This window comes from Photinus pyralis, unplaced genomic scaffold (genome assembly GCF_008802855.1).
Source record: "Photinus pyralis isolate 1611_PpyrPB1 unplaced genomic scaffold, Ppyr1.3 Ppyr1.4_LG8, whole genome shotgun sequence".
In the NCBI taxonomy this organism is placed as follows: Eukaryota; Metazoa; Arthropoda; class Insecta; order Coleoptera; family Lampyridae; genus Photinus; species Photinus pyralis.
The window spans coordinates 10,192,429-10,216,613 of NW_022170819.1; the positions used below are offsets into that span (position 1 = coordinate 10,192,429).

Sequence of the window (24,185 nt, forward strand, 5' to 3'; positions counted from 1 at the left end):
CTAATAGAGATCATGGATATCCATAAAAAACACATCTTAGACGTCCAATGGTTGTCTTTGTGCTGTGTGGGATAATAACCAAAAATATTCAAAGGCAAAATTTCGTTTAGGACGAGGTTTAGGATAAAAATCTTGCAAATTCGCTTTTGCCCTCGAAAATTTGGTTTCGCTCTCGTGAATTCGCTTCCCCCGTCAATAATTCATGCAAATTCGCTTTTGCTCACCCAAATTCGCCTCCCCTCTTTCGAATTCTCTTTCGTTCTCTTCGCTTTCTTCTTAGCGAATTTACTTTCGCTCACGCAAATTTGCTTTTGCCTGTTTCGCTTTCATCCTTTAGTGAATTCGCCTTCCCCCTTGTGAATTCGCATTCGTTTCGCGAATTCGTTTTCGCCCTCGTGAATTCGCTTCCCCTCTTGCGAATTCGTTTTCGGGCATCGCGAATTCGATTTCTCATTCCGGACTTCGCTTTTTCCTTCGCGAATTCGCTTTCGCCTCGCGAAGGGTTAAGTGTAAAAACAGGCAGCGGTTTTTTCTGCTGAACTTTGTTTGTATCTTTCAGGAATTTTATAATATTTTGGTAATTGTAATTTTTAGTATAACCATATCTGTGATATTGTGCAGTTTCCTGTTCCCAACTAAGTAACATCTTCAACTTACCAAAAATAAGTTAAACCGCTCCAGAGGGACATAAAACCGTCCATAATACCATTGCCAATAGGCTCCGCGTATTTAACAAACCAATTCGTGAGGACCCATTGTGACGCACTTCGTATGCGAAAAAGTGGATGCAGCAACATTAGTCGCCTTCGAAAAGTTGTCGAGCTTCCCAGAGGCAAGGTTCCAAACCACTCCACAATCGGTGAGAGTGCTAAGGAAATATTTCTCGCCAAGTCGCCACCGCCGTCATGACAGTGCAAAATCAGCAAAATAAATGGGAGTGTTAGGGCACCATTATAACCAGCGGCCCATTGATAAATGTCCTTCGTCGGCCAAGATTCCGCTGAACGCTTGGGTCTTCGCAGAAAAAATGTTTCCGTGGAAATATCCGGCGAGGTGGAAATCAAACCCAGGTTCTTGGAACTGTTTCCGAAGACTTCCAAAGAAAAACCTTCATTGACGCGACTAATAAAGAAATCCAAAGTAAATATCAAGGAGTGGGGGGGCGGGCGATACAATTTATTGTCACTGCTCCAAAATATATGAGTTGCCCTAAGATGCAATACCTAAAATGGTCTGACTCAAGGTTAATAGAGAAAGTAGGTTGCCTCGTAACTTTCAGCCAATAAACGTTCAGTATTAAAATACGCGAATGACGTCACCCAGAATCCCATTTTGTCCACATCATTAACGCAACAACAACAGAGCAAGTTCAAAAAATGCAAAATGGATCAAAATGGTACTTTACCTGGATGGTGCTGAAAAGTTCCTGCTTTTATTCAATGATGTTAGTGAAATATTAAACACACTTTATTTAAAATATCTTACATTTCATCTTCGTAGTTTTCGGCCGGTAAATGCAGACTGCACAGTCTAATGCATACGGGGTTCAGGTTCCCCTTTCCGTGCACTTTATAACCCATTCTTTTTTTAATACAGGAATTACCTTTTGGAAAAGCAAAAAACTGAATCTGCGATCCATTTGCTTTCGATTTGTTGTATACGTAATAGTCTTCAGCACTGTCTGATAATTAAGCACTTAATGGCCGTTTGCATCGACAAATTTAAGCGGAGCTTAGCTTAAGCGTAGCCACTTATTCAATGGCGTAGCTTAAAATCCATGGCAACCATTGTCTCAATAATCGTCACCATGGTTTTTAAGCTACGCTTAAGCTAAGCTCCGCTTAAATTTGTCGGTGCAAACGGCCATAAACAGTTCAAATATAACTGTCAAAGTCAACGAAAATTTAAACACCAATCAAATGAGCCTTCCTTCTCGATGACGCGTCGCTCTAAAGTTACGAACCTACTCTCTCTACTCAAGGTTAATAGAGAAAGTAGGTTGCCTCGTAACTTTCAGCCAATAAACGTTCAGTATAAAATTACGCGAATGACGTCACCCAGAATCCCATTTTGTCCACATCATAAAAATTAATTATTAACGCAATACCAGCAGAGCAAGTTCAAAAAATGCAAAATGGATCGAAATGGTACTTTACATGGATGTGCTAAAAAGTTCCTGCATTGCATAGAAAGAAACATACTGGCGAAAACGCACTTTATTCAAAATAGCTTACATTTCATCTTCATAGTCTTCGGCCGGGAAATGCAGACTGCACGCAAGTCTATTGCATACGGGGTTTAGGTTCCCCTTTCCATTGCGCTTTATAACCCATTCGATTTGTAATACAGGAATTACCTTTTGGAAAAGCAAAAAACTGAACCTGCGATCCATTTGCTTTCGATTTGTTGGAGCTGCTATTGCATATAACGTCACAAAGACTTCCATCCGGCATCTAATACCCTATATTGATACTTAAGTATCCAACAGTAAGTATTCAATCGAATTATAATAAGTATTCGTAATAGAGTCTTCAGCACTATCTGACAATTAAGTACTTACACAGTTCAAATATAACTGTCAAAGTCAACGAAAATTTAAACACCAATCAAATGGGACATCCGGATTCTTGATGACGCGTCTCTCTAAAGTTACGAGGCAACCTACTCTCTCAGTCTCTCTACTAACCTTGCTCTCTCTAACCTTAGGTCTGACCACCCTAATGCTACAGTGCAGGTACCGGAATCACTCATTGATTGATGTGTGAATACGTTCCTTTAGCCACGGCCACATGCGTAAATAAATGTTTTAACCACACTTTTTATTTTTGAAATCCAACACTTTTTCGTGCAATAATGAAACCAAAAAAGTTCTCAAAGCTCGAAAAGCAAACGAAACCCAAAAGCATCAACACACCGAAGACAAGAAAGCAGATTCGAAAAGAATTGCGAAAGGAGAAAAAAGCACGGAAGCACGATTACTACACGAACCGAAATCAAAATGGAAAATATGTGTTGCTTAGAAACAAACCATCCGAATCGTCACCACCACTGGAAAAGAAACTTTCGAAGGACCCAAAAGAGGTAACAATGATGCACGATTTGAAATTCCTAGCATGCGAGTTTCAGGCAATCACATCGGACGAAATACGTTTAAGGCAGTTGAACAAAGAAAAGCGAGAGCAAGAGAAATTACGCAAGCAAATGGAAGAGCAACGAAAGGAACAACTGTTAAAGGCAAACAATGTAGAAGATCGTAACATCAAAAGACTGGAAAAGCAATTGCATCTGAATAAGCGGAAGTCGAAAACAACACCTAAGTCATTTCTTGACGACGGATTAGATTGTATGTGTGTGCGGTGCGTTTGTATTGACTAAATCACGTTTTAGATTTGTTGGAGGTGTGCGATTCGAGCAACATGCAGGCAGCCGTTGCGGCCGAACAGCAATTTACCGAAGTAAATGACGATTTCGATGAAGATTTCCAACTTATGGCGAACAAAACAAAGTCACAGATGACTCGAGACACCTCTGAATCAGAAGAAGACGACGCAACTATGTCTGATGGTGGAGATAACTCGGAGGAAGAGGACCAAGCTATGTCTGATGATGTAGATGACGAGGAGGAAGACGTTGAGGCCATGTCCGATGGTTCAGATGACAAAGAGGAGGAATTTGATCTTGAATCCGGTGATCCAAAGAGCATGGATATGGAAGAAAGTGAGCAGCAGGAGGAGGGAAAAAGTGATACTTGGGAAGACATATACGGACGGTTGCGCGGAAAGGATGGCGAAATTGTCACTAATAATGAAGCAAAGTACATACCACCTGCCATCAGGGCAAAGATGGAGGGCGGATCATCTGATAAAAAACGTGCAGAGACGTTGCGGAAACTGCAGCGTCAAATTAAAGGTAAATGTTTGTAGGTCGATTGTCCATTGTCTGTTAATGAGGTGGAAGTCACTTACACAGTCGTTATTAACCTTTTTTATTATCAATTTTAAAACGTCAAGTGCCAGATGGGACGAATTCTGCCCCCATAGTTTTTCTTTCTATTTAATGCAAAATAATCGTTAAAATGTATATGAAAGGGGTAAGTACTATTTTGACATAACTAACATATTAACTATTACCAGAAGCTGTGCTAGTGCTAGAAGTGTAATTTACCCCTAACCATAGGCAACCCACCACGTACACATGTAAACAACTCCAACCATCTGTTGATGAACCTGAAGGACAAGCTTACTTATTGCTCTCAAATTACACAGTCGATCTTTGACACAGTTCAGTTGCCTAAAAAAACTAGTTGTCAGGTAAACTCCTGACTTGACTTTCCGACTACTTTTAATAGAGTCATTGCAATTATTATCTTTGGTCATAGTATAACCAAAGAATACTTATACTCTTTGGTATAACTAAAGTCACTAAATATAGAAAGTACCGTAATCCATTGGGCTCGTGTGTTAGAGAGAGAACGCATGATTTTTGCCCAAAAATGGCGGAAGTTACCAGATTCTAGTAACTTTAATGTTAGGGATTGTTCCACCTGTTTGGAGATATCTGTCAAGTATCTGAAATTTGAATTTTCTTTTCCTAATAAATCAAATATAGGTACCTATAGGGAGTTGTTGTGTTTCAGGTTGTAAAAAAAGTAATGCTGAAGGTGCGAGGTTGTTTCCTTTATCAAGTGGTGAAAGAAATGCGAAAAGGAAACAATTATGGTTTGACTATATCTAGTGACTAAGTATAACTACAGTGACTTTATAGAGACAGTGGCGACAATAGAGTGTCTAATTTTTGATTGGTCGTTGAGATCGGCCGCCATTTTGCGTCAAGTTTCACGTGTTTCCGATAATAGATATGCTCACGCGCATTCCCGCGCTTCTATAAACGTCACTAGTTGACACATTTGAAGTACAGGTGCCATGATATTCCTACAAAAAATAGTATCATGACAGATGACAGCCTGACATTAGCGACTTCTGCAGTCAAATGCTAGAGGCAGACGATGAAAAATTTGTGTTTCAATGGCCGTGAATTCAGTACCTAATTGTATTTCCGCGTGCAATTAGCTTTGGAGGACAAAGGCATCGAAAAATAGCTGAAAACGAATGTGGCGGAACCTAATATGTGTGACAATGTGGCAGAAATTGAGGATATTGTTGTGAAACGCGATACCATATTCGACTCGCAGTGCAATAGCCCATCGACCAATTTCTATGAGTTGGATTCAGCGAAGAGATTATGTTGACGAGGCAGAGTAAGACGATCAATTGAAAGGATGGTTTTCAGAAAGTAGTTGATGGAATGTGGACCATCCACTCAGGCGGAGACTAAACTAGAGACAACCATATTCATATTTACAGTTTTTATATCGCTAATTGTACTAATAAAACGTTTAGAAAACAGTCGTTTGCAATATGTGTAACGCAACCACCGCGCGTAGCGCCGGTAATTTGACTGCTCCCTAATATGATATTGCGGTGTACGCCACACATGCCTACGTGTATTGTGTGTTGCCAACTTTTTGACGCAAAATGGCGTCCAAACTCCTATTGTCGCCACTGTCTCTATAAAGTCACTGTAAGTATAACATTTAGAAAATGCCCTCTAGCGCCTTTATTTTGAACCCGACGCAAAAAGTGTAGAAGTTTTTTTGTAGATCTCATCAAGACCCTTCTTTTTTGTAACTAACACTTTTCACTTTGATGCTTACTTTTAGAGGGAAATGCAAATTAAAAAAATAAAATAAATAGTTTCACTTTTCAATTCAAAACTTCTCAAAACCAAAGGAACTCACAAAAAAAACTGTAATCAATTTTTTGTAGAGTTTTTTAAGTCATTTTGGCTCGAATTTTGGCCAATATAAGTTAAAAAAAATGGTAGTTTATTGGTATGTCCTACCTAGTAACCACCGCGCGAAAAGCACTGCTCAAGCGTTTGAGGCGGTACAGCAGGTCAAAATATCTGATATTTCCTCGTCTGCCGTCTTTAAAGGCATCTCAAAATTGTTTATTCGCTAGATATTTGCTCGTTTTTTTTTTAATTTACTGTTTAATAGCAAAAAAAATAAATGTTCACCTCCAATTAACCGTTACTGAATTTAGTTTGAGGATCAACGAGTGTTTTTCCTTTATCCTTTTCATCTACCTCATCTCCATTTACTAACGTGTATTTTCTTCCAGTGGGGTAATTAATTTTTTCGGTAATAAATAAATAAATATTGTTTTACCTTGTTTATCTTTCTATATTCCTGAGGCGAAGACTTAACATGAGCTAGTCCAGTTAACCTAATACAAGAATCCCGGTCGTAAATATAAAAAAGCATTTTGATGCCCAGCTAGGTGCCTTAGATAGAGAGAATTTATGACATTTCTGTCTAAAAATTTGCAGTAGGACAGAAAAAATCATGTACCTAAAACAGTCAATAAAGTTCTTACAGTTTTATGATTCTTCTCATTAATAATAATAATAATAATGCCTTTATTGAGCTACACCTTACCTGAAAAAAACAAATTTTTATTACCAATTACTCACTACTCAAAGGACGGAGTTCAGGTTGTAATAAAAATTATTACTCCTTGCTCTTACTGTGCTTGCTTTTGTTGTATGAACATCTTGCAGTTCCTCTTAAACTGCTTTAAAGAAAGTGATTTGAGATTTAGAGGGAGTGGGTTATAACTCTTGTAGATGTTGTAACTAAAGCATCTTTGAAATAAAGCTGTTTGATGGAGTGGCGGACTTATTAAACCCCTAAATCTCAAATTTAAATTATGTACATCGGTTCTATAGGTTATTTTATCATGGAGGTACGCCGGTGTCTTATTTAGGATGATAGAATGGTAAAGCACAAGACTATGATGCAGTCGCCTATTTTTCATATTTGGCCAATTTACATCTTTCAATTTATACGTGATTCTATCATATTTAGTTAATCTATTTTTTTGTTGGCAGGACTTCTAAACCGCTTGGCCGAAAGTAACATGCACAGTATCGCCTCGCAGATTGAAGATCTCTACATGAACAACAGCCGAAATGACATGAACGACACTTTGACTACTTTACTCTTCGATTCGCTCGTCACCCCCGTGCTGACTCCCGAACGTTTGATGCTCGAGCACATGTTGCTCGTGACAATTTTACATGCAAACGTCGGCACAGAGGTGGGAGCGCATTTCTTGCAAATGTCCGTGAAACGGTTTCACAATTTGTTTGACGAAGAAAGGCCGGTGGAGAATAAAATGTTGGACAACGGCGCGTCCATCATTGCGCATTTGTACGACTATAAGGTTGGTATGCGCTAAACCGTCGCTCACGGTATAATGCGGCTCGGTTTAGGTCATTCACGCCCAATTAATATACGAGATGTTGAATAAACTTAGTGGGCGATTTACGGAAACTGACATTGAATGTATTCTGCTGATTTTGAAGAGCGTCGGCTTCAGTTTAAGGAAGGACGATCCGTTGGAGTTGAAAAAGTTAATTTTGTCTTTGCAGGAGCGAGCTAATAACGTGCAGTCCAAAGTTCGTGATAAGTAAGTGAATTGGTGAGGACGCCTGCATTAAATTTAATCAGTTTTTTGCCTGCAGAACTTTTTCGTTTCTCTTATTACATGCTATTGTACTCATTAGTGCAAGTTAACTGTAAAGACACGTTTAAATTGCCTGATTGCACAAGAATTTTCTAACAAAATTTTCTATAAGTGGATGTGAGGGGTCGCTACCAAACTTACGAGACAATTTTTGAAGGTGGTTTTTGATTTAGAGCAAAAACTCTGAACATCGTTCTGAGACATAAAAGTCAATGCATTGATATGCCTGACAGTTATGCAGCCCAACTTACACACAAATTTGACAGTTTAGACTTAGAGCCTAAACCTTGCTTCACCCTCGGCTTCACTCTCCCCGGTTCCAGGTAGGTGTCTCCAAAGGAGTTGATGTCTGTCTTTGATGAAGGTGTCACAGTGACAGATTATGTATGCTCGGTAGTTTCATTTGCCTCGCCACAGAACTTCCACATGGGCTCCTCTACAAGCCCCAGATTTGCCAAGGGGCGCTGTTAAAAAGCCCACTGAGCCTGGAATTGACTGACCCCCCAGTCTTTAATCTTGGCCCTGACAACGGAGTGAGCAATTCCTAGGGAGAAGCGGACTTCAGCTCTCGGTCGATCACCATGCTCGTTCCCCTTTCTGTTAGGGACCGGTCTGTAAACCACAGGAGTCCCTCAGGTTTGAGGAAGTCACCCCTGGACAGGGAGCAGTGCCCTGTCCAGGGGATGACATTATAACTCTTTGGTCTTATTGGTCTTAGTAAGACAATTCGGATCACCCTTTCTTGCAAGGAGGAAATCGGATCTGAGTGTTTCCTCCCAGATCCGCCCGTGCCCAAGACTGGTTCGATCCTTCCACTCGTCCCAATCGTTTGGAAGCCTTTCGAGCCTTTGCCTCCACAGCTAAGTGTAAAGGCTCTAGCCCCAGAAGTGCCTCAATGGTCAAAGTTGACGTGGTTTTTAGGGTTCCAGTGACTCCCAGACAGGCGATATAGACATTAGATATAGACATAAATGCAAGTCTTAGGCACAGCTTACTTACTATCCAGCTCCGCAACTCTCGAGCGGCGCCTTTGATCTGGCGGTCTACAACCAAGCGAGATGGAATGGTGCCCTCTTTCTCGCGCTTGGGGTAAAAGTCAGGGCCGGATTAAACGAATTTTCATCGCGCGGTCGCTGCACAGTACCGTAGTAGGTGATTTTTGAGCTGTATTGTAATGTGAACGTTTAGAATTTGCTGTACAATATTACGTAATATTGCAATGAAACTAGGGTTGGGTGTTTAATACATTTTATTGCCTAATTGAATTGAATTCGGGACAATGGCCAACGTGGTAACACTGGGCTTGATTGCACGCCAAACAGGCAATGCAGTCTTTTACCCCAAGAGGCGGGGCATAAGCGCTGCGCGCGTAGATCGGCGCAAACCGCTCCCGCCAAGAGAGTTGTGCAGCTGGATAGTAAGTAAGCTGTGTCTTAGGGTTCAGTTGGCAATCCTTCTTATAATAAAGGTAGTCCTCCACCTGGCCCAGATCTCTTACTTGTCCCTGTAAAGTCAAGGTTCTTGTATGAGGCATACGCCTATCTGCTTTACAGCAGGTTGACGGCCTATTAAACAGGCCGCCCCCTTACTGTGCTGCAAATTTCTCTGTAAGAAGGTGACCTTGTCCATCACTGATGTACTACTTTCTCTCCTCTAGCGATTCCGGTATGAGCCAAAAGCTCGCCAAAATCTTTCTCGATCTCAGAGGATGCCAGTAGTAATCCCAACGCCTCTTCGAGATACATAACGCGGGATGGAGCCCCCTCCGTCACAACGGCATTGAGTCCCGCTGCTCCGGTGGAGCTTTTTCCCTTCCCTGGCGCAGCCGGTGCACTCGTTTTCGTCACGAAAGTGACACGCGAGAACCCCGGCGTGTGCCTGAAAGTTCTGTTGTTGGAGTGCCTGATAGGATGCCTAATCGACACCAAATGCGAGGAGGGCCTTGCCAGGCTCCTCTCTGCAGAAGAAACGTCCTCAATAGACAGGATTTTGCTTCTGGAGGCGCTTCAAGTTGGTGGCGGTGTCATCGGCGAACCCGTATGATACGGTCATCACCTTGGTTACCCTAGGGACTTGCCTCTGAACTTTCAGAGACGCGCCATCCCATGACCTAATACGAGGGACGGTCCTCTTGAACCAGTCCAAGGTCCACTGGTCCTCACCACAATGGCACCCTGCAGATTCCAGCCAAGGAATAGGCCCCCCTCCATCCCATCGACAAGTGTATTCAATGCAGCCATAATGCACCTCAACTGAGGCTCAGTGATTTCCATGATGGCCACCCTGAGCCCCGCCGCAGCGACTTGCCCGTAGGTTCATGGTGCACCTGCAACTTTGGGTGCTCCAGAACCTCTAGACTTCTTCTCCAGCTTCCCTGAGTCAGACCCTGGGGTATTCCCTCAGACCTGAGACGCTTGGTCCCTGACATTGGATTGCTCCACTGAACCAACGACCCAGACACAGCCTTGGGCTTTGGCGCAGGGCCCGCTTGACCCGAGGTTTTACTTACGAGCCTGCGCTTCCTGGCCATCGCCTTTTGTGCGCCAGTCCTATTTTTCTTGCGAATAGGAGCTGCCCCATTACCGGACCTCTTTTGAGGGCTCGGCTGATGGTCCCCTCTGACGAGAACCCCAGAAAGGGTTTGTTTGAATATTCGTTCATACAATTCCCACGCGTATTGCGGAAATGCGGTCTAACCTGGACAGAGCCGCTTACCTAGTTTGGCTGCCATTCCCATTCTGAAGGAAAGAGGCCACCACTGGGAGGTCGGCCGGTATCCGAGGGCCACCGTTCATGACACTGCATCCCAGTGGCACGTAATCCTCGGCACGGTCGCTAACACCTTGACTTAGGAGGCTGGCCACGACCTTCGTCGCTACGACGAGCCACTTATAATCGTCACTACCCGCACTGAAGCACGGGTCACTTTGTGATCATTCAGGTGTCCCCCATCTGCCACTCGAGGACGCGCTCGATGGGTGCCTCCACCTCACGGAACAAGCATATGGCATATTGTAAAAAGGCTTTCTTCTTTATAGAGATAATTTTTTGTAATCTTAACCAAAGATTCTTCTAGTAAAGGCAAACATATCGCATATTTTAAACATCAGGTGTGCGCATGCGCTGACTACTCAAGGTTAAGTTTCTTATTCATAAGAATAATTAGTAATACTGCACGGACTTCTAAGTTTTATGATAACTGCGATATTCAGTTTGTATTGGATCTGAACTTTTATGAAAAAATGTTGCTAAGCGATTCATTTTAGATACTATGTGTAATACATAAAGTCACACTAAAATTGACCAAGGAATCGAAGTATATAATAATATACGCACGAGTTTTATTTAAAAACTGCAACTTTGGTATAAATCACCCTGTATAACAATTGCAATTTTGTTGAGCACATTTTTAGGTTGTAGACGAAAGACTCCTTGAAAATGCCCGGACAATGAAGTTTAAATATGTCGGATAATAAACCCACAAAGCCACTTTGAATACCTATGAAACATAAGAGGAATGGTGGATCGTATTATCATTGCATTGATAAATTCAATGGTATTGTTATTGATAATAGCAATGATATGGCACAGCTGATAGCTATATATTACACCACTTTGAGGATATCTTAAAAATAGATTCTGTAGGGGGTAGTTACAAAGCCAGGATGGAAATAATGCCTGCTTGTACTAATAATTCTGATGCTATTTTTTAAATCATATAAAAAAATGGTTACAAAATTATGCCATCGGCTAGCTCAATATAACGAAAATCTTTAGACAAAAACTACCCTTTGTCAGATAAATAAATGTTAATTCTATGTCAAATTCAAATATCCATAATGTACGGAATAATTAAACTTTCTTGAGTTATACTAATGGCAATGGTTACTATCTCATGGGCTAGCAATTTCCAAGCTTAAAAATAAAAATAAACCAAGCTTAAGAATTCTTGTCATCTGTTAATGAATTTCATCAAAAATTCTAACTGGAGGCACACATATACAATTTAATTCCTTTTTATTTCTCTAAACCGATCCAAGCAAATCACACAATCCTTATTATTTAATGGAAATAAAAAATTCAAATTTCCAACACCCTTAAAGGAATTGATCGTTCACTCCTAATGTACTGATTGATCCAAATGAGGACAGTCGATACAAATTCCTATAATGAACGGCTCCTTTGATTTTAACCGTCAAATACGATCACTCAAAATTTGATTTTAACGGTAAGTGTCAATGTCGTATACAATAGTATATTGAAAGACAAGTGTTACAATGCGACCTATTGTAATACGACTATCTTGTGGCACGAGTGGCGACGCGAAGCGTAGCCACGAGTGTCCGCAAAATAGGAGTATTACAATAAAGCATTGTAACACGCGTTTTTCATACTATTTTTTCTATTTCGGTGCTTTAATTTAATTAAAAAAATCATTATCAGAAACTATAGGGAAGATTAGAACTAACATGTTTTATGTTGGGAACACTTTTTATGCCGTTAAGTTTTAGGTTGGCAGCGTAGTAAGACTGACATTTTGAAGTTCAAACATGGAAGTACCCAACGAAGTACCTACTTGTACTAACTAGTAACTGCCAACTTAAGAGATGAGTTACCAAAAAAAAACGACTATAATCACGGTCTTTGTGCAACTGTTTTCGGCCGAAAACAGTTGTACAAAATCATCATTGTAACACCGAAATAGAAAAAAAATATTTGCGCACAATCCACCACTTCAGACGTACGAAGAATTACAACATTAACATTAAACATTAGAAATTTTCATTTCACAATGTAATTTTATTTAAGGTCACGTAGTGGATGGAAACTTCCACCATTGTTCGTATTTAACGTAATAGTTTCTAAGGCGTATATAATCCTTTGAAAAGGAGGCTCAATAGAAACTTTGATTCGCGTTTAAAACTTGACTCGTTTGTCCGTATTCGTAACAATGTTTCCTCCTGAATTTTGGAAAATCCAAATGGAATAAATTTTTTATTTCGATGACTGTACACACCTATTTATAGAAAATCTCGTGCTGTTTAATGATGGTATAATTACTTTCATGATTGTAATTTAGCAATTCAATTTTCCGCATAATTTGTAATTTATGATTGACCTTGTACAAGAAACCCACTCACTTAAATTTAATTAAAGATAGCGCCTGATTTTTTAGCGCAAGAGTAAAATTCATGCTCGACATACTGCTGGCAATAAAAAATAATAACATGTCCAAAATCCCGAACTACGATACATCCTATGCGGATCACCTAAAGAAACTGTTGAAGAGTTTCGTTCGCAAGGGCAGTTACGTTACAACGTTAAACATATCGTTAGAAGATCTGCTAAAAGGTGAGGTTCTCGTCGCTCACTCGCATACGTGTATTATTCTCAAATTCAATAGCGGACCAATACGGAAAGTGGTGGGTGGTTGGATCCGCTTGGTCTGGAAAAACGGAAGACAAGAAGGAGGCGGTCGTAAAGCAGAAGGGCTATTCGCGACAACTTCTCGATTTGGCGCGAAAGCAACGAATGAATACGGACGCGAGACGCAATATATTCTGCATCATAATGTCGGCGGAGGTAAATATTTTGGTTTTAATTACACGCTCGATTATACGTTCCTAATTTTTCAATCGCAATTGTAGTATCGGTTTTGAGCTGATGCTGGTAAGTCATCGAGTACTTGAGATTGCGTTCTGAGTAATCATCCTATTTAAAATGATTCACTATTTCAGGATTATCTCGAGGCCTTTGAGCAGCTTTTACACTTGGGATTGAAGAACCAACAGGAAAGGGAAATAATACATGTAATCCTCCACTGCTGTTTACAAGAGAAAGCGTTTAACCCCTACTACGCGTTGCTAGCACAGAAATTTTGCGAGTATGAAAGAAAATTTCAGGTAACCACCCATTTAGCGCCCACTCCAGGGTACATCCTCTTCTTTTTAAGATGACAATAAAGTATTCGATTTGGGACAAATTGAAAGCGTTAACCGAATGCTCGGCGTCTCAACTGTCCAATTTAGCCAAATTACTGACGCATCTATTTCTGGAGCGGGGTCTGGCGATATCGACGTTGAAGGTAACTTTTTTTTACAGTCGATTGTTCATGGGACAATGTCTTTCTTAGGTTGTACAGTTTAGTGAGCTAGATAAGATTACCCTTCGATTTATACGGCAAATATTGATCGGTGTTCTACTTTGCGAAGAGGAAGACACCTGCAAGGACGTTTTTAGAAACGTCGCCCAGTCAGAAAAATTGAAATTGTTTCGGGAAAGTTTGAAACTATTCATCCAACATTTTTTGGTTAGGAACTTGAAGTCGGATTCCATTCCTGAAAAGCAAAAATCATTGCTACGTGACAGAGCAGGAATCGTTAACGGTATCTTAAGTAGTAGTGCTGATAAAAAATTAATTTTTTGATATTAAGTTTAAGCAAACACTTATCAGTGATATAAAGATAAGAGTGTGTGTATATAAGACGTGTAGTTGTCTACAAAGACAATTATTGCAAATTGCCAAAATGAAGGTAATTCTATTGATTGGTGCTATCATTGCCATGTTGATGGTCTCAATAATTAACGCGGACGAAGATACTTGCGCGTGCCCAAGAAACTTGGAACCGATTTGTGCATCGAACGGCAGAACATACAACAACATGTGCGAATACAAGTGTGTGGAGAAGAAGTACAATTTGAAGATTACAAAACGTTCAGCGTGCCACCCAGAGGACTATGCCTAAACGTTAGTGACGCTGCAGCAATTTTCAATGGCGATGTAAATAATTATTAATTTATGTTTCTTTGTTTTGTACAAATAATAACTTAGACATAATGTAACCTCAACCGTGTCTGTGTCACAGCTCGATCAATTGTACTTTGATGATTGTTTGCATTGGTATCAAATTTTAAGCACCAAATTGTTCAAATAAAAACTATTTTTTTATTTGCCGACTCTGTAAATTGTGACAAAGTGTCAACCTACTTCAGGAGGCTGTTTAATGAAATACCTACTATTGATGAAGAAAGTTCGTTTGTAGAATCGTAGAAAAACAACAATTGTAGAAATCTGAGCTGCTGGATAATAATTTAAATCTCGTTTTGTTTACTCTTCACTTGAACTTCGCTACTTTCCATATCACTGTCTTTACTTCCTCAACAAATTTGCACTTGGTATATTTCTGAACATTCAATTTACGTATGTACTACCGCCATCGGAAGTAATGATTTGCAGTTGTATAGGCAAGTAACGATAACAGCTTAAAATTTCAAAGGCTGTATTGTACAGTACAATTAATTGCAGCAGGAAGTTGCATGAAAAATTGCTTTGTGTATTATTAAAATTGTGTATGGCAAGTATTGAGAAATTCCAGCTGGTGTAATGAGAGTAGAAAAACGAGAAATAGCAGAGCGCTCAAGGTAAGATTTCAATCTACCTACTGCGATCATACAAATTAAAAAAAAATAGGTTTGCGATTTATTTTAAAAATGAAAGGCAGTTCCGATTGCACCTAAAGCTCATAGGGTGATGAACTTAGTACCCAAAGAGGAAAACAAATGGCATAGATGAGTTACTATCAAGGACTACTCAATTGTAATAAATTTCTTCCTTTAAAAAGGCGTGCATATTTGTATGGTTGTTATACATATCTATTTGCACCCATCCCAATTGATCAGTTATTATCATATATTTTAAAGAAAACCAGAAAATTCCCTTTTTAATTCTAAAAATATGCCAGAAAAACCGATATTTGCCGATTTGGATTTTATTTTTTTCTGTTGCTATTTATTTGCAGAGATACAAAAAATAACAAACATTTTCTCATTGCCACTATTTGAGCTCTACAAAGACACCGTTGAGAGACGTTCAATAAAACGTATCGTTTCGGAGAAATCATCACCAACTTTATTTTTTATATGGACTGTAAAAAACGTACATACTTACTGTATTTGAACAACATTTTTTATTACGAATTCAACGATGTATATCACACACAAGAAAAACGAATATTGGTTTCAACAGGATGGTGCACCCGCGCACAACGCTCTAACTTCTTCATTTTCCAGGAAATTTGTCCGATTGGTATTCTCGCATGATTAGAGCGTTGGAGAACATACAGGCTACTACTTTATTAGTTCTTATTAACGCCACATTGGATTTTTACGGAATGAGATAGTGATAAGAGGATAAAGAATAAATGGATTTGAATGCCGTCATAGCCATGTTGATTCAGCAAGATCTAGGTACCCGTGGATGATTTGTTGAGAAATGAATGTGAAACATTTGATTTTCTATAAATTTATGTAAAGGTATGGTGTGGCATTATTTTTCTCTTTTTATCCTCCATCTCATTCCGTAAAGATCCAAAATGGCACCCATAATAAAGTAGTAGCCTGTACATCTAGCGAACAACGAGAGAACAAAAAGAGGCAACTTGAGAGGTTCCACCCTGTATATACAACTTACGATGATATATAAATTTTTGAAAGTTGGCAACCATGCAATTTCTAGGTGGGGAAAAAGCTGCCTGCGCCATCTAAAAAGCAGGAACTGGGGTTACGTGGATCATCTTGTCTTGAATGGCGGTCGTGAACGCGTCGCTCCATAAATGTTTGTTGTTATTTTGTGTTATTTAATGCAGGTAGTAATTTTTGCATTTCTTTATATCGTATTTGTGTATTGTATGCCACAGTTTATATTTTTTGTGTGTTTCAATCTTTGATTTTGAAATTTACTTGATTTAACCGCAATGCAGAATGACATGTTAAATACCGCTATGCTCTTGTTTACGTTTTTGGTGTAATACTTGCTTAATTTATGTTTATTGATGTTGATTACTTGGTCTTGTCCTTCAAGTAACATTCATATAAGTCCAAATCATTTTATTTTATTATGTGGAAATTAGCGATTCGTTTGATGTAGGTATGTATACTGACTTGTTGTTTGTAACTAACAATTTTCTCCGTGAATGAAGCAGTCACAGGGGTGAAAAAAACTGTAGTCAAAATTGAGTTACGACACCTAATTCCGTGATTGTCTTCGACATTCAACTGTAGGCTCGAAACCCCGAACGAGGGGCGACGCTACCTATCTTGCAGGGGCGAGATTATGCTAATCAAAACTCTTCACTTTAGAATCTATGTGCGATAAATGAATGGAGATTCAATAATGGTTTTTTTGGTAGGTTCTTTTTTCCCCAGCCTATTTCTATTTTGATCCAGTGAACTACCATTTTCAAAAGTTTATTTTTGCAATGTAATTTATTTCGACTTAAATTTCCGAGCTTTCACAATCTTAATAATTTGCAATTATTATTAAACAAACTTTTCACAATTTGAGTGTTTTATTTTAACGTTCCTTCCCTACTGTGCTTCAGGTCAAAGCGTTGTTGACAACTAACATAAGGGGGCCCTGCCTTAGATGTCTTAGCACTTGCCACTTTTCAAATTTAAGCGGGATCTTGTTTAGTTTTGGGGGTGGGGGATAGTCATTCGGGTGGCCGTTTTTAAACGTTGCCGGGTTGACTTTATTTCCGTGTTCCTGTAGTGTGAAGTTAGTGTAGAACCTGGGGGTTAAGTAGGTACACTACAAACTTTTGCTCCCACTTAACCTACACTGTATCTGTCACCATTACGAAGAGCCCAGTTGTGAGCCACGAATTTGAACCACCTTGTATAGGTGGTTGTGCCTTTGAATTATTTTATGAAGTATTTTTGTGACGATACCCTGTATGAGTCGACGACTAACCATTTATTCCGTGGAGGAAGTACCTCACACAGTTCCAATTCTTTGCTGTAGCATGTTACTTCCTCGCCTCTTGCGGACTGCGGTTGTCTTGTCTTGGCTATACATATAAATATTACAGTTTTCACCTGTACTTTTCCGTGTTTAATTAGATGATGCCAGAACACAGCTATACTATTTTGATGTTGTTTTATGTTCATTTATCATTTTAAATTTAACTCTGTGATGTGTTTTTTGTATCACATTGATTTATCTTGTTTTCCATACCCCTACGATTAGGCAACACACCTCGCATAACTGAAAGAATCGCAGTATGGGAAAAATACGAAACGCTCACCATATAAAGAAATCGTCATGCGCACAGCGCAGGTGGCGAAGAACAGGGAATTTACACAATGAAGCGTGGGGAAAAAGCCAGCCTCTATTAACGGGATTCAAATAGGAGCCGAACTTGAGTAATGGCAGGTCTTGAGTTTATTTTGTTTGCTGTATTTTGAAAAGTGTATTTACTAGTAGTAACAATTATACGCCTTTATATTGTACTTACCTACTTTTTCAAATATATAATATTATATTTATGAATTTAACAAAAGGTTACAACATTAACACATATTGCAAATAAAATTAAAAACATTAAAAAAAAAAGAAATTTACCGCATACTTAATATATAAAAAATTTCAGTCTGTAGCGGTAGAGTGCCTAAAATACAAGCCGCATTTCCCTGCGGAACAGCTAAACTGAATCTTTGTTTTAAATATTCAAAACAACGTTTTTCTTATGTTTTTTTTAAAAATTTTTTTACTAGGTAATTTCTTTTTTTGCAGATGGACCCCAAGCGCCAAGTGTTTCTATACCGAAAGGGTAGAAAATAAAACGGTCTATAGCACGTTCGCACCTCCAGATTCAGTATGGGATCTTACGGACTAATTGCCTCTCTTACTAGTCTGCGTCATTCTTCGCTAATACTATCCTTGTTTTTAACCGCATTGATGTCAAATTGACATTTGATTAAATGGAAGTATTAATAGTTATTTATGTATTAAGGGCACAATAGTGATGTTTATATTCGCGAGGGCGACAAGACGAGTTAAACTTTTTAGTCACCCGAGAGTATAAATACGTTGAAGTACAATAAGTCAAACAGGCCGTATTTTGTTCTGTCATTGAGATATTTTCAAAGAGTAATTTCGTTCGAATTTTTCAAAATATGATAATTTTAGGTATATAATTTCTCTGGAAATGGCGGACGGTGGCAATTATTAAGGATCCTCAGATCCTTTATAGTTTTGTATTGTCGTCCGTCCGTCCGTGTGCGCTCTAACTCTTTTTAAAAGTGGCCGATTGTGTTGAAATTTGGTATACGGGTACGTTGGACATTAAGAACGGACGCTATTTTCAGGAAGCTGGTTCAACAGGAACAAAAGTTATACGACTTCGAGTGAATCGGGAACAGGAAAAACTGCGAACTCAATAATAAAAATTAACATATTTCATTCCCTAGGTCATGTATCGAGTTCGGACTTTCGCTAGATTATTCCCTATGACTCTTAGATGTGTAACAATTCAATATAACTCTTCTCTGTGGTCTCGGTCAAAAATTTTAGAGCAAAATGTACCCAGAATTATTCTTTACACATGAATTTAGAGTTGTAAAAGCTTTCAAACGCATTATCTTGATGCTGAAAGAGTTGATAACGTGCACGTTTGATAACCGCATGTGTGTGATTCAAAAATGTTAAATTATTTTTCTGAGGCCACATGGATTTTGATCAAAATATGTCAAAATCGTTAATTATGCACCAAGATCGTTGGGAAAAGACTAGGCGCATTATCTCAATGCCCAAGACATGAATTTGATGCATTTTGGCGACCACGTGGATTTTGATCAAAACATGTCAAAATCGTTATTTATGCACCAAGAGCGTTGGGAAAAAGACTACGCGCATTATCTCAATGCCCAAGACATAAATTTGATGCATTTTTGGCGACCACGTGGATTTTGATCAAAACATGTCAAAATCGTTATTTATGCACCAGGATCGTTGAGAAAAGACTAGGCGCATTATCTCAATGCCCAAGACATGAATTTGATGCATTTTTGGCGACCACGTGGATTTTGATCAAAACATGTCAAAATCGTTATTTATGCACCAAGAGCGTGGGGAAAAAGACTAAGCGCATTATCTCAATGCCCAAGACATGAATTTGATGCATTTTTGGCGACCACGTGGATTTTGATCAAAACATGTCAAAATCGTTATTTATGCACCAAGATCATTGGGAAAAAGACTAGGCGCATTATCTCAATGCCCAAGACATGAATTTGATGATTTATTGGCGAAAACGTGGATTTTGATCAAAACATGTCAAAATCGTTATTTATGCACCAAGATCGTTGGGAAAAAGATCAAGAGCATTATCTCAATGATCTAAACATGAATTTGATCTATTTTTATGAACCACATGGATTTTGATCAAAACATGTCAAAATCGTTATTTATGCACCAAGATCGTTGGGAAAAAAACCAAGAGCATTATCTCAAAGCCCAAGACATGAATGGGATGCATTTTTGTTAACTATAAAATGTATTTTGTAAGATTAAAATAAATTGTCGTTAAAAGTGATTGTAATACTGAGGATCCTTCGATATTTCGTTGTATCGGTTTATTCATTTTAGAGAACTTGTCTAACGTTTATTGAGCGAAATTTCGGGTTGTGTTTTCTAAAACTGACAATGTGACAGTTCTCATTATTGACTACTAGTTAATAATGTCCACATTATTAACCACTTTGAACAAATGCCTAGAAAGCCTAGGTACTTTACAAGTGGAAAAAAGGTTAATAATCATGTCATCAGACGCTAGTAGTGAAAAATAGTACATTATATATCAAGGTAGAGAAGTACAGTATTATTGCCTGAGCACCAAGATTACATCACGAGGCGCTTGCGCCGAGGGGTGTAAGGTGCGAAGGCAATAATAGACTTCTCTACCGTGGTATATATACTATTTTTTCACTACTAGCACTTGAAGTCCTCTAAATTAACATATTATATTGATAAGAAAATGAACGGTTGGACAGAATTTTTTGTTTCTTAATTTAACATGTCAATCAAGTACGTAGAAGTCAAACAGGCCGTATTTTGTTCTGTCATTGAAATATTTTCAAAGAGTAATTTCGTTTAAATTTTTTCAAAATGTGATAATTTTAGGTATGTAATTTTTCTAGAAATGGCGGATGGTGGCAATTATTCATTTTAGAGAACTTGTCCAAACGTTTATTCAGCGAAATTTGTGGTTGTGTTTTTTAAAAGTGACAGTGTGACAGTTCTCATTATTGACTACTAGCATTGAATAAAAACACTATAAGAAGCCTAACCCCGTGGAAATAAAGCGCGACAGAGCTTGAACTGAGAATATAATGGGAACACTGTCAATAGAGTCGATTCTTGAACTGAGAAGAATGAGAATTTGCTTTCCTCCTATTTACCGCAAAGAGAGTTCGGTGGTCACAACCAATGCGGGTGCAAGTGGATTTGTCGCGCTTTCTTCCATAAGCGTTAGGCTTCTTATAGTGTTTTTATTCAATGCTACTAGTTAATAATGTCCACATTATTAACCACTTTCAACAAATGCCGAAAAAGCCTACTTTACAAGTGGAAAAAAGGTTAATAATCATGTCATCCGACGCTAGTAGTGAAAAAAATATGTTATATTTGTTGAGTTGGTAGAAATTAGTCTGGCAGCTCTGAATAACAGTGAGATTTTGATTTTTGACTTTTAAAATTTGTGCAAATTTTGCAACTCTAGACGTAATTCAAAAGGCAAGATTTTGTTGACCATCAATTCGATAAAAGGATTAGTCATGGATGACAAGGAATGAAAGCGGAGATGACGTGTACTTTCCAGGAGGTGTGGCATGCTGTGATGCTTCTAGAACCTTTTCGTTTGCTATATAAGCAGATTGTGTTGTGTTTAATCGAAGTTTCAATATCAATGCCGAAGTGAAAAATAGTGAAATTCGCGTTCGTGTTAGAAAGTTTGTTATTTACTTTGGAGTACCTTTAGATCTACTTTGGATAGTATTCTTGTTGTGCATGTTTATTCCTGGATTTTACTTTTCTCAATTTTTGTTTACTGGACTTGACTTACAGACTTTTTTACTTGTTATTTTTTTAGTTGCACGTGCAGGTTGGAGTTAAACTACTAGGCTTTGGAATCCGCCAAACGGCGAGCCAATCTGCTTAGTGTGGTGGTCGATGTTTTTCTTTTATTTTATTGTTGATGTGTGTAAATTATTTGAAGATGTTAGACTTCGGCCTTATTTGCATTTGCAAATCAATAGAAAGAATTTAGTTATTTGTGCATCGTAAGGTATTTTTTTTTAATTTAACGTCACGTCTATATGCTTTTATACACGATTGTAAGGATAATCCGTGGTCGATCAAAATTTTGCTGTTGCTAGTGCAAAGTCATTCGAATTCTTTTTTAATATTAATTACGAGTTTTTGTATCCGATTTCCTTCGTGTCAAACGTCAGACTTACGCAATATTTTATGTTCCGCGCTATTCACCGCCCCTTTTATTTGTTTCTTATTTTTTTCTTTCCAATACCAACAAATAAGTGATATTTTCGTTTGCTTTTGTTTTCTATTAGAACAAACTAAGGTAGGTCGATTAAACAAAGATTTTTCTAATTTTCTCGAAAAGGAATCGACCGATTTTAAAAAATCAAACGTCAAAATAAAGGACTTCGAAAGACCTTTCAAACAAGCTATTACTCGATACAATTTGTCATTTAAAATTTTTAAGGGAATGATGCCTGGGGGGCAGAGGGTGAAAAGGAGTGAAGTAGTTTATTGTTTGATTGTACGATGCACGTATATGTGGTATTGGTTTAAAATAAAAATTCTCGTTCAAAACGACGGCGCAGAGAAGATCGTTTTAAATCTGCAGAAGCTGAAGAATTTACTGCCTCCAACTCGTACAAAGCATGTTACGCCACTGGTTAGTGTTACACAACGCGGGCATTTAATTTGATATAAATATTGAGGTTTGCGTAAAATTACCTTGAACTGCGTACAAACGTAACGATTTGACAAACGTGATGTTGGGTAAAATAAAAGTTTGACATGTGTTTAAATTACCGTTGACAATGAGAATACTTATTTCATTAAACATGCCCAAATTACTATGGTCGTTTAACTGGCGCCATCTTAGCCATCGGAACTCAAGTATGTTTTCCGCCGAGAATATTTTAAATGAAGAAAATTTGAAGAAGGTCGCCTCAAAGTTCGCGAACATGCCCACAATTCGTTTGCAGACTCACGAGCCGAGCAAAAGGGCAGCCGTACTGATTCCGCTTTGTGTCGTCGACGACAAGGTGTCGCTGCTGTACACCTTAAGGGCGGCAAATTTGAAATCGCACCGCGCGCAGGTTAGCTTTCCCGGTGGAATGTTCGACGACAAGGACAAGTGTCTGGAGCACACCGCCACGCGAGAAACGGAAGAGGAATTGGGAATAGGCGAGGAGGACATACGCGTTTGGGGGAGAGGTAAATTAATTGTGACGGCGACCGACAAGTGCGTGTTGCCGATTATGGGACAAATTTTAACGGATTTCACATGCAAATCGTTGAAGATCAACAAGAATGAGGTCGAAGAGGTTTTCACTGTGCCACTGGAGGATTTGTGTGATCCGAAATTTTTGCGACATACGCAGTTTCGTGGAGGATATTCAATGCCGGTGTTCCTAGCGGGTGCTCATAGGATATGGGGTTTGACCGCATTGATTACGCATCAATTTTTAAAATCTTTAGCTTTAATTGTAACTTATAATAACATTGTGCCAATGATACCATATGTACGAAACAGTAGTAGTAAAAAATATAATAGCTAATTTTCATTGAACGCTTTTGTATCAACCTAATTCAGATATACCTATGTCTTCGAGATCGGTACCAGTGGCGTACCAAAAAAGCGGGCCATGCTGGCAATTGCCATTGCTGTAATTTAACAGACCTAGTCCTCTCAAAAATGGCGTAACACCCTGTAAAAAAATCGGCAACGCAGTCATTTTATTTGTAAACTTTTTGTAATGGGTGTTGTAAAATTCCCACATTAGATGCCGCCTCCTCTGACGGCCAATCTGAGTCCCCGCTCATTGAATTTGAAATCCCTTATCTTATATCCCCACTTATTTGAGCTAAAAATACTGAATTTGTATTTCACGGTAGGTCATTTCCCGAAGTTACTCTCAACCCGACAGCTCTTAGAGGTAAAACACAAGTACCACAGCCATTGTGTGGCTTATACAAAATGTGGGTTTATGGGTTACGGAGGGATGAAGTTTTGGACTTCTCCAGGTTTCCGTCAAGACCAACGAACTAACAGCGAAATCTAAAAATGACCGACTAGGAAATTACTGACAAGGGTCCCAGTACGAAGGTGTTTGGTGCCATAGCAGAAGCGTATACTAAAACTATTTTCAAAGATATTAGAGAGCTGCGTGAATGAAGAAGCTCATCGTACTGTATATGCAGCAACAATAACTAGCACATCACCTGAAAGGTCTCTGATTGGGGTTTGACACAAAACTGCCGTCCGCATGAACAAATACAACGAAGAATCGGAATTGTGTGAGGTACTCTCTTCAAGCAATAAACTATAAGTTGACACAGATAGAGCAATATCACACTGATAATATAGTCCCACTTGAATACATAAATAAAATAAGACAAAGGCATAACCTGCACCTGTACAGTATAACAAACAACCATGATTCAGTAACGGTAGTAAAAACAAAAGCTTGGAGCACGTCATGCTTCAATAAATAAATATCAGCATT

General features: G+C 38.8%; 2 protein-coding genes across 3 annotated transcripts; both read left to right on the forward strand.

Annotated features, from left to right (window-relative positions):
* Positions 1-2,778: 2,778 nt before the first annotated feature.
* On the forward strand, positions 2,779-14,145 carry LOC116178178 (nucleolar MIF4G domain-containing protein 1). Of its 2 annotated transcripts, none has more exons than XM_031497597.1 (10): positions 2,779-3,081; positions 3,121-3,343; positions 3,388-3,909; positions 6,952-7,286; positions 7,336-7,532; positions 12,766-12,941; positions 12,994-13,172; positions 13,328-13,492; positions 13,543-13,674; positions 13,723-14,145. In XM_031497597.1, the coding sequence occupies exons 1-10, from the start codon at positions 2,854-2,856 to the stop codon at positions 14,014-14,016; spliced, it is 2,451 nt and encodes an 816-aa protein (XP_031353457.1). In that variant the 5' UTR covers positions 2,779-2,853; the 3' UTR covers positions 14,017-14,145. The 2 variants fall into 2 exon arrangements, with proteins under 2 accessions (XP_031353457.1, XP_031353458.1); XM_031497598.1 differs by having other exon boundaries at positions 2,780-3,081; positions 3,127-3,343.
* Positions 14,146-22,182: 8,037 nt separating this feature from the next.
* On the forward strand, positions 22,183-23,240 carry LOC116178179 (nucleoside diphosphate-linked moiety X motif 8). The gene has a single exon (XM_031497600.1). It carries the CDS (start codon positions 22,494-22,496, stop codon positions 23,235-23,237), a length of 744 nt encoding a protein of 247 aa, XP_031353460.1. The 5' UTR covers positions 22,183-22,493; the 3' UTR covers positions 23,238-23,240.
* The last annotated feature ends 945 nt before the right edge of the window (positions 23,241-24,185 follow it).

Excerpts from the sequence above, each read along its gene's own strand:
- LOC116178179 (XM_031497600.1), top strand. The coding sequence starts at position 22,494 with ATGAGAATACTTATTTCATTAAACATGCCCAAATTACTATGGTCGTTT.
- LOC116178178 (XM_031497597.1), top strand. The coding sequence starts at position 2,854 with ATGAAACCAAAAAAGTTCTCAAAGCTCGAAAAGCAAACGAAACCCAAA. Across the intron at positions 7,533-12,765 it reads CAGTCCAAAGTTCGTGATAA|CGCAAGAGTAAAATTCATGC; the intron begins GTAAGTGAATTG and ends CTGATTTTTTAG. Across the intron at positions 13,675-13,722 it reads TGGCGATATCGACGTTGAAG|GTTGTACAGTTTAGTGAGCT; the intron begins GTAACTTTTTTT and ends TGTCTTTCTTAG.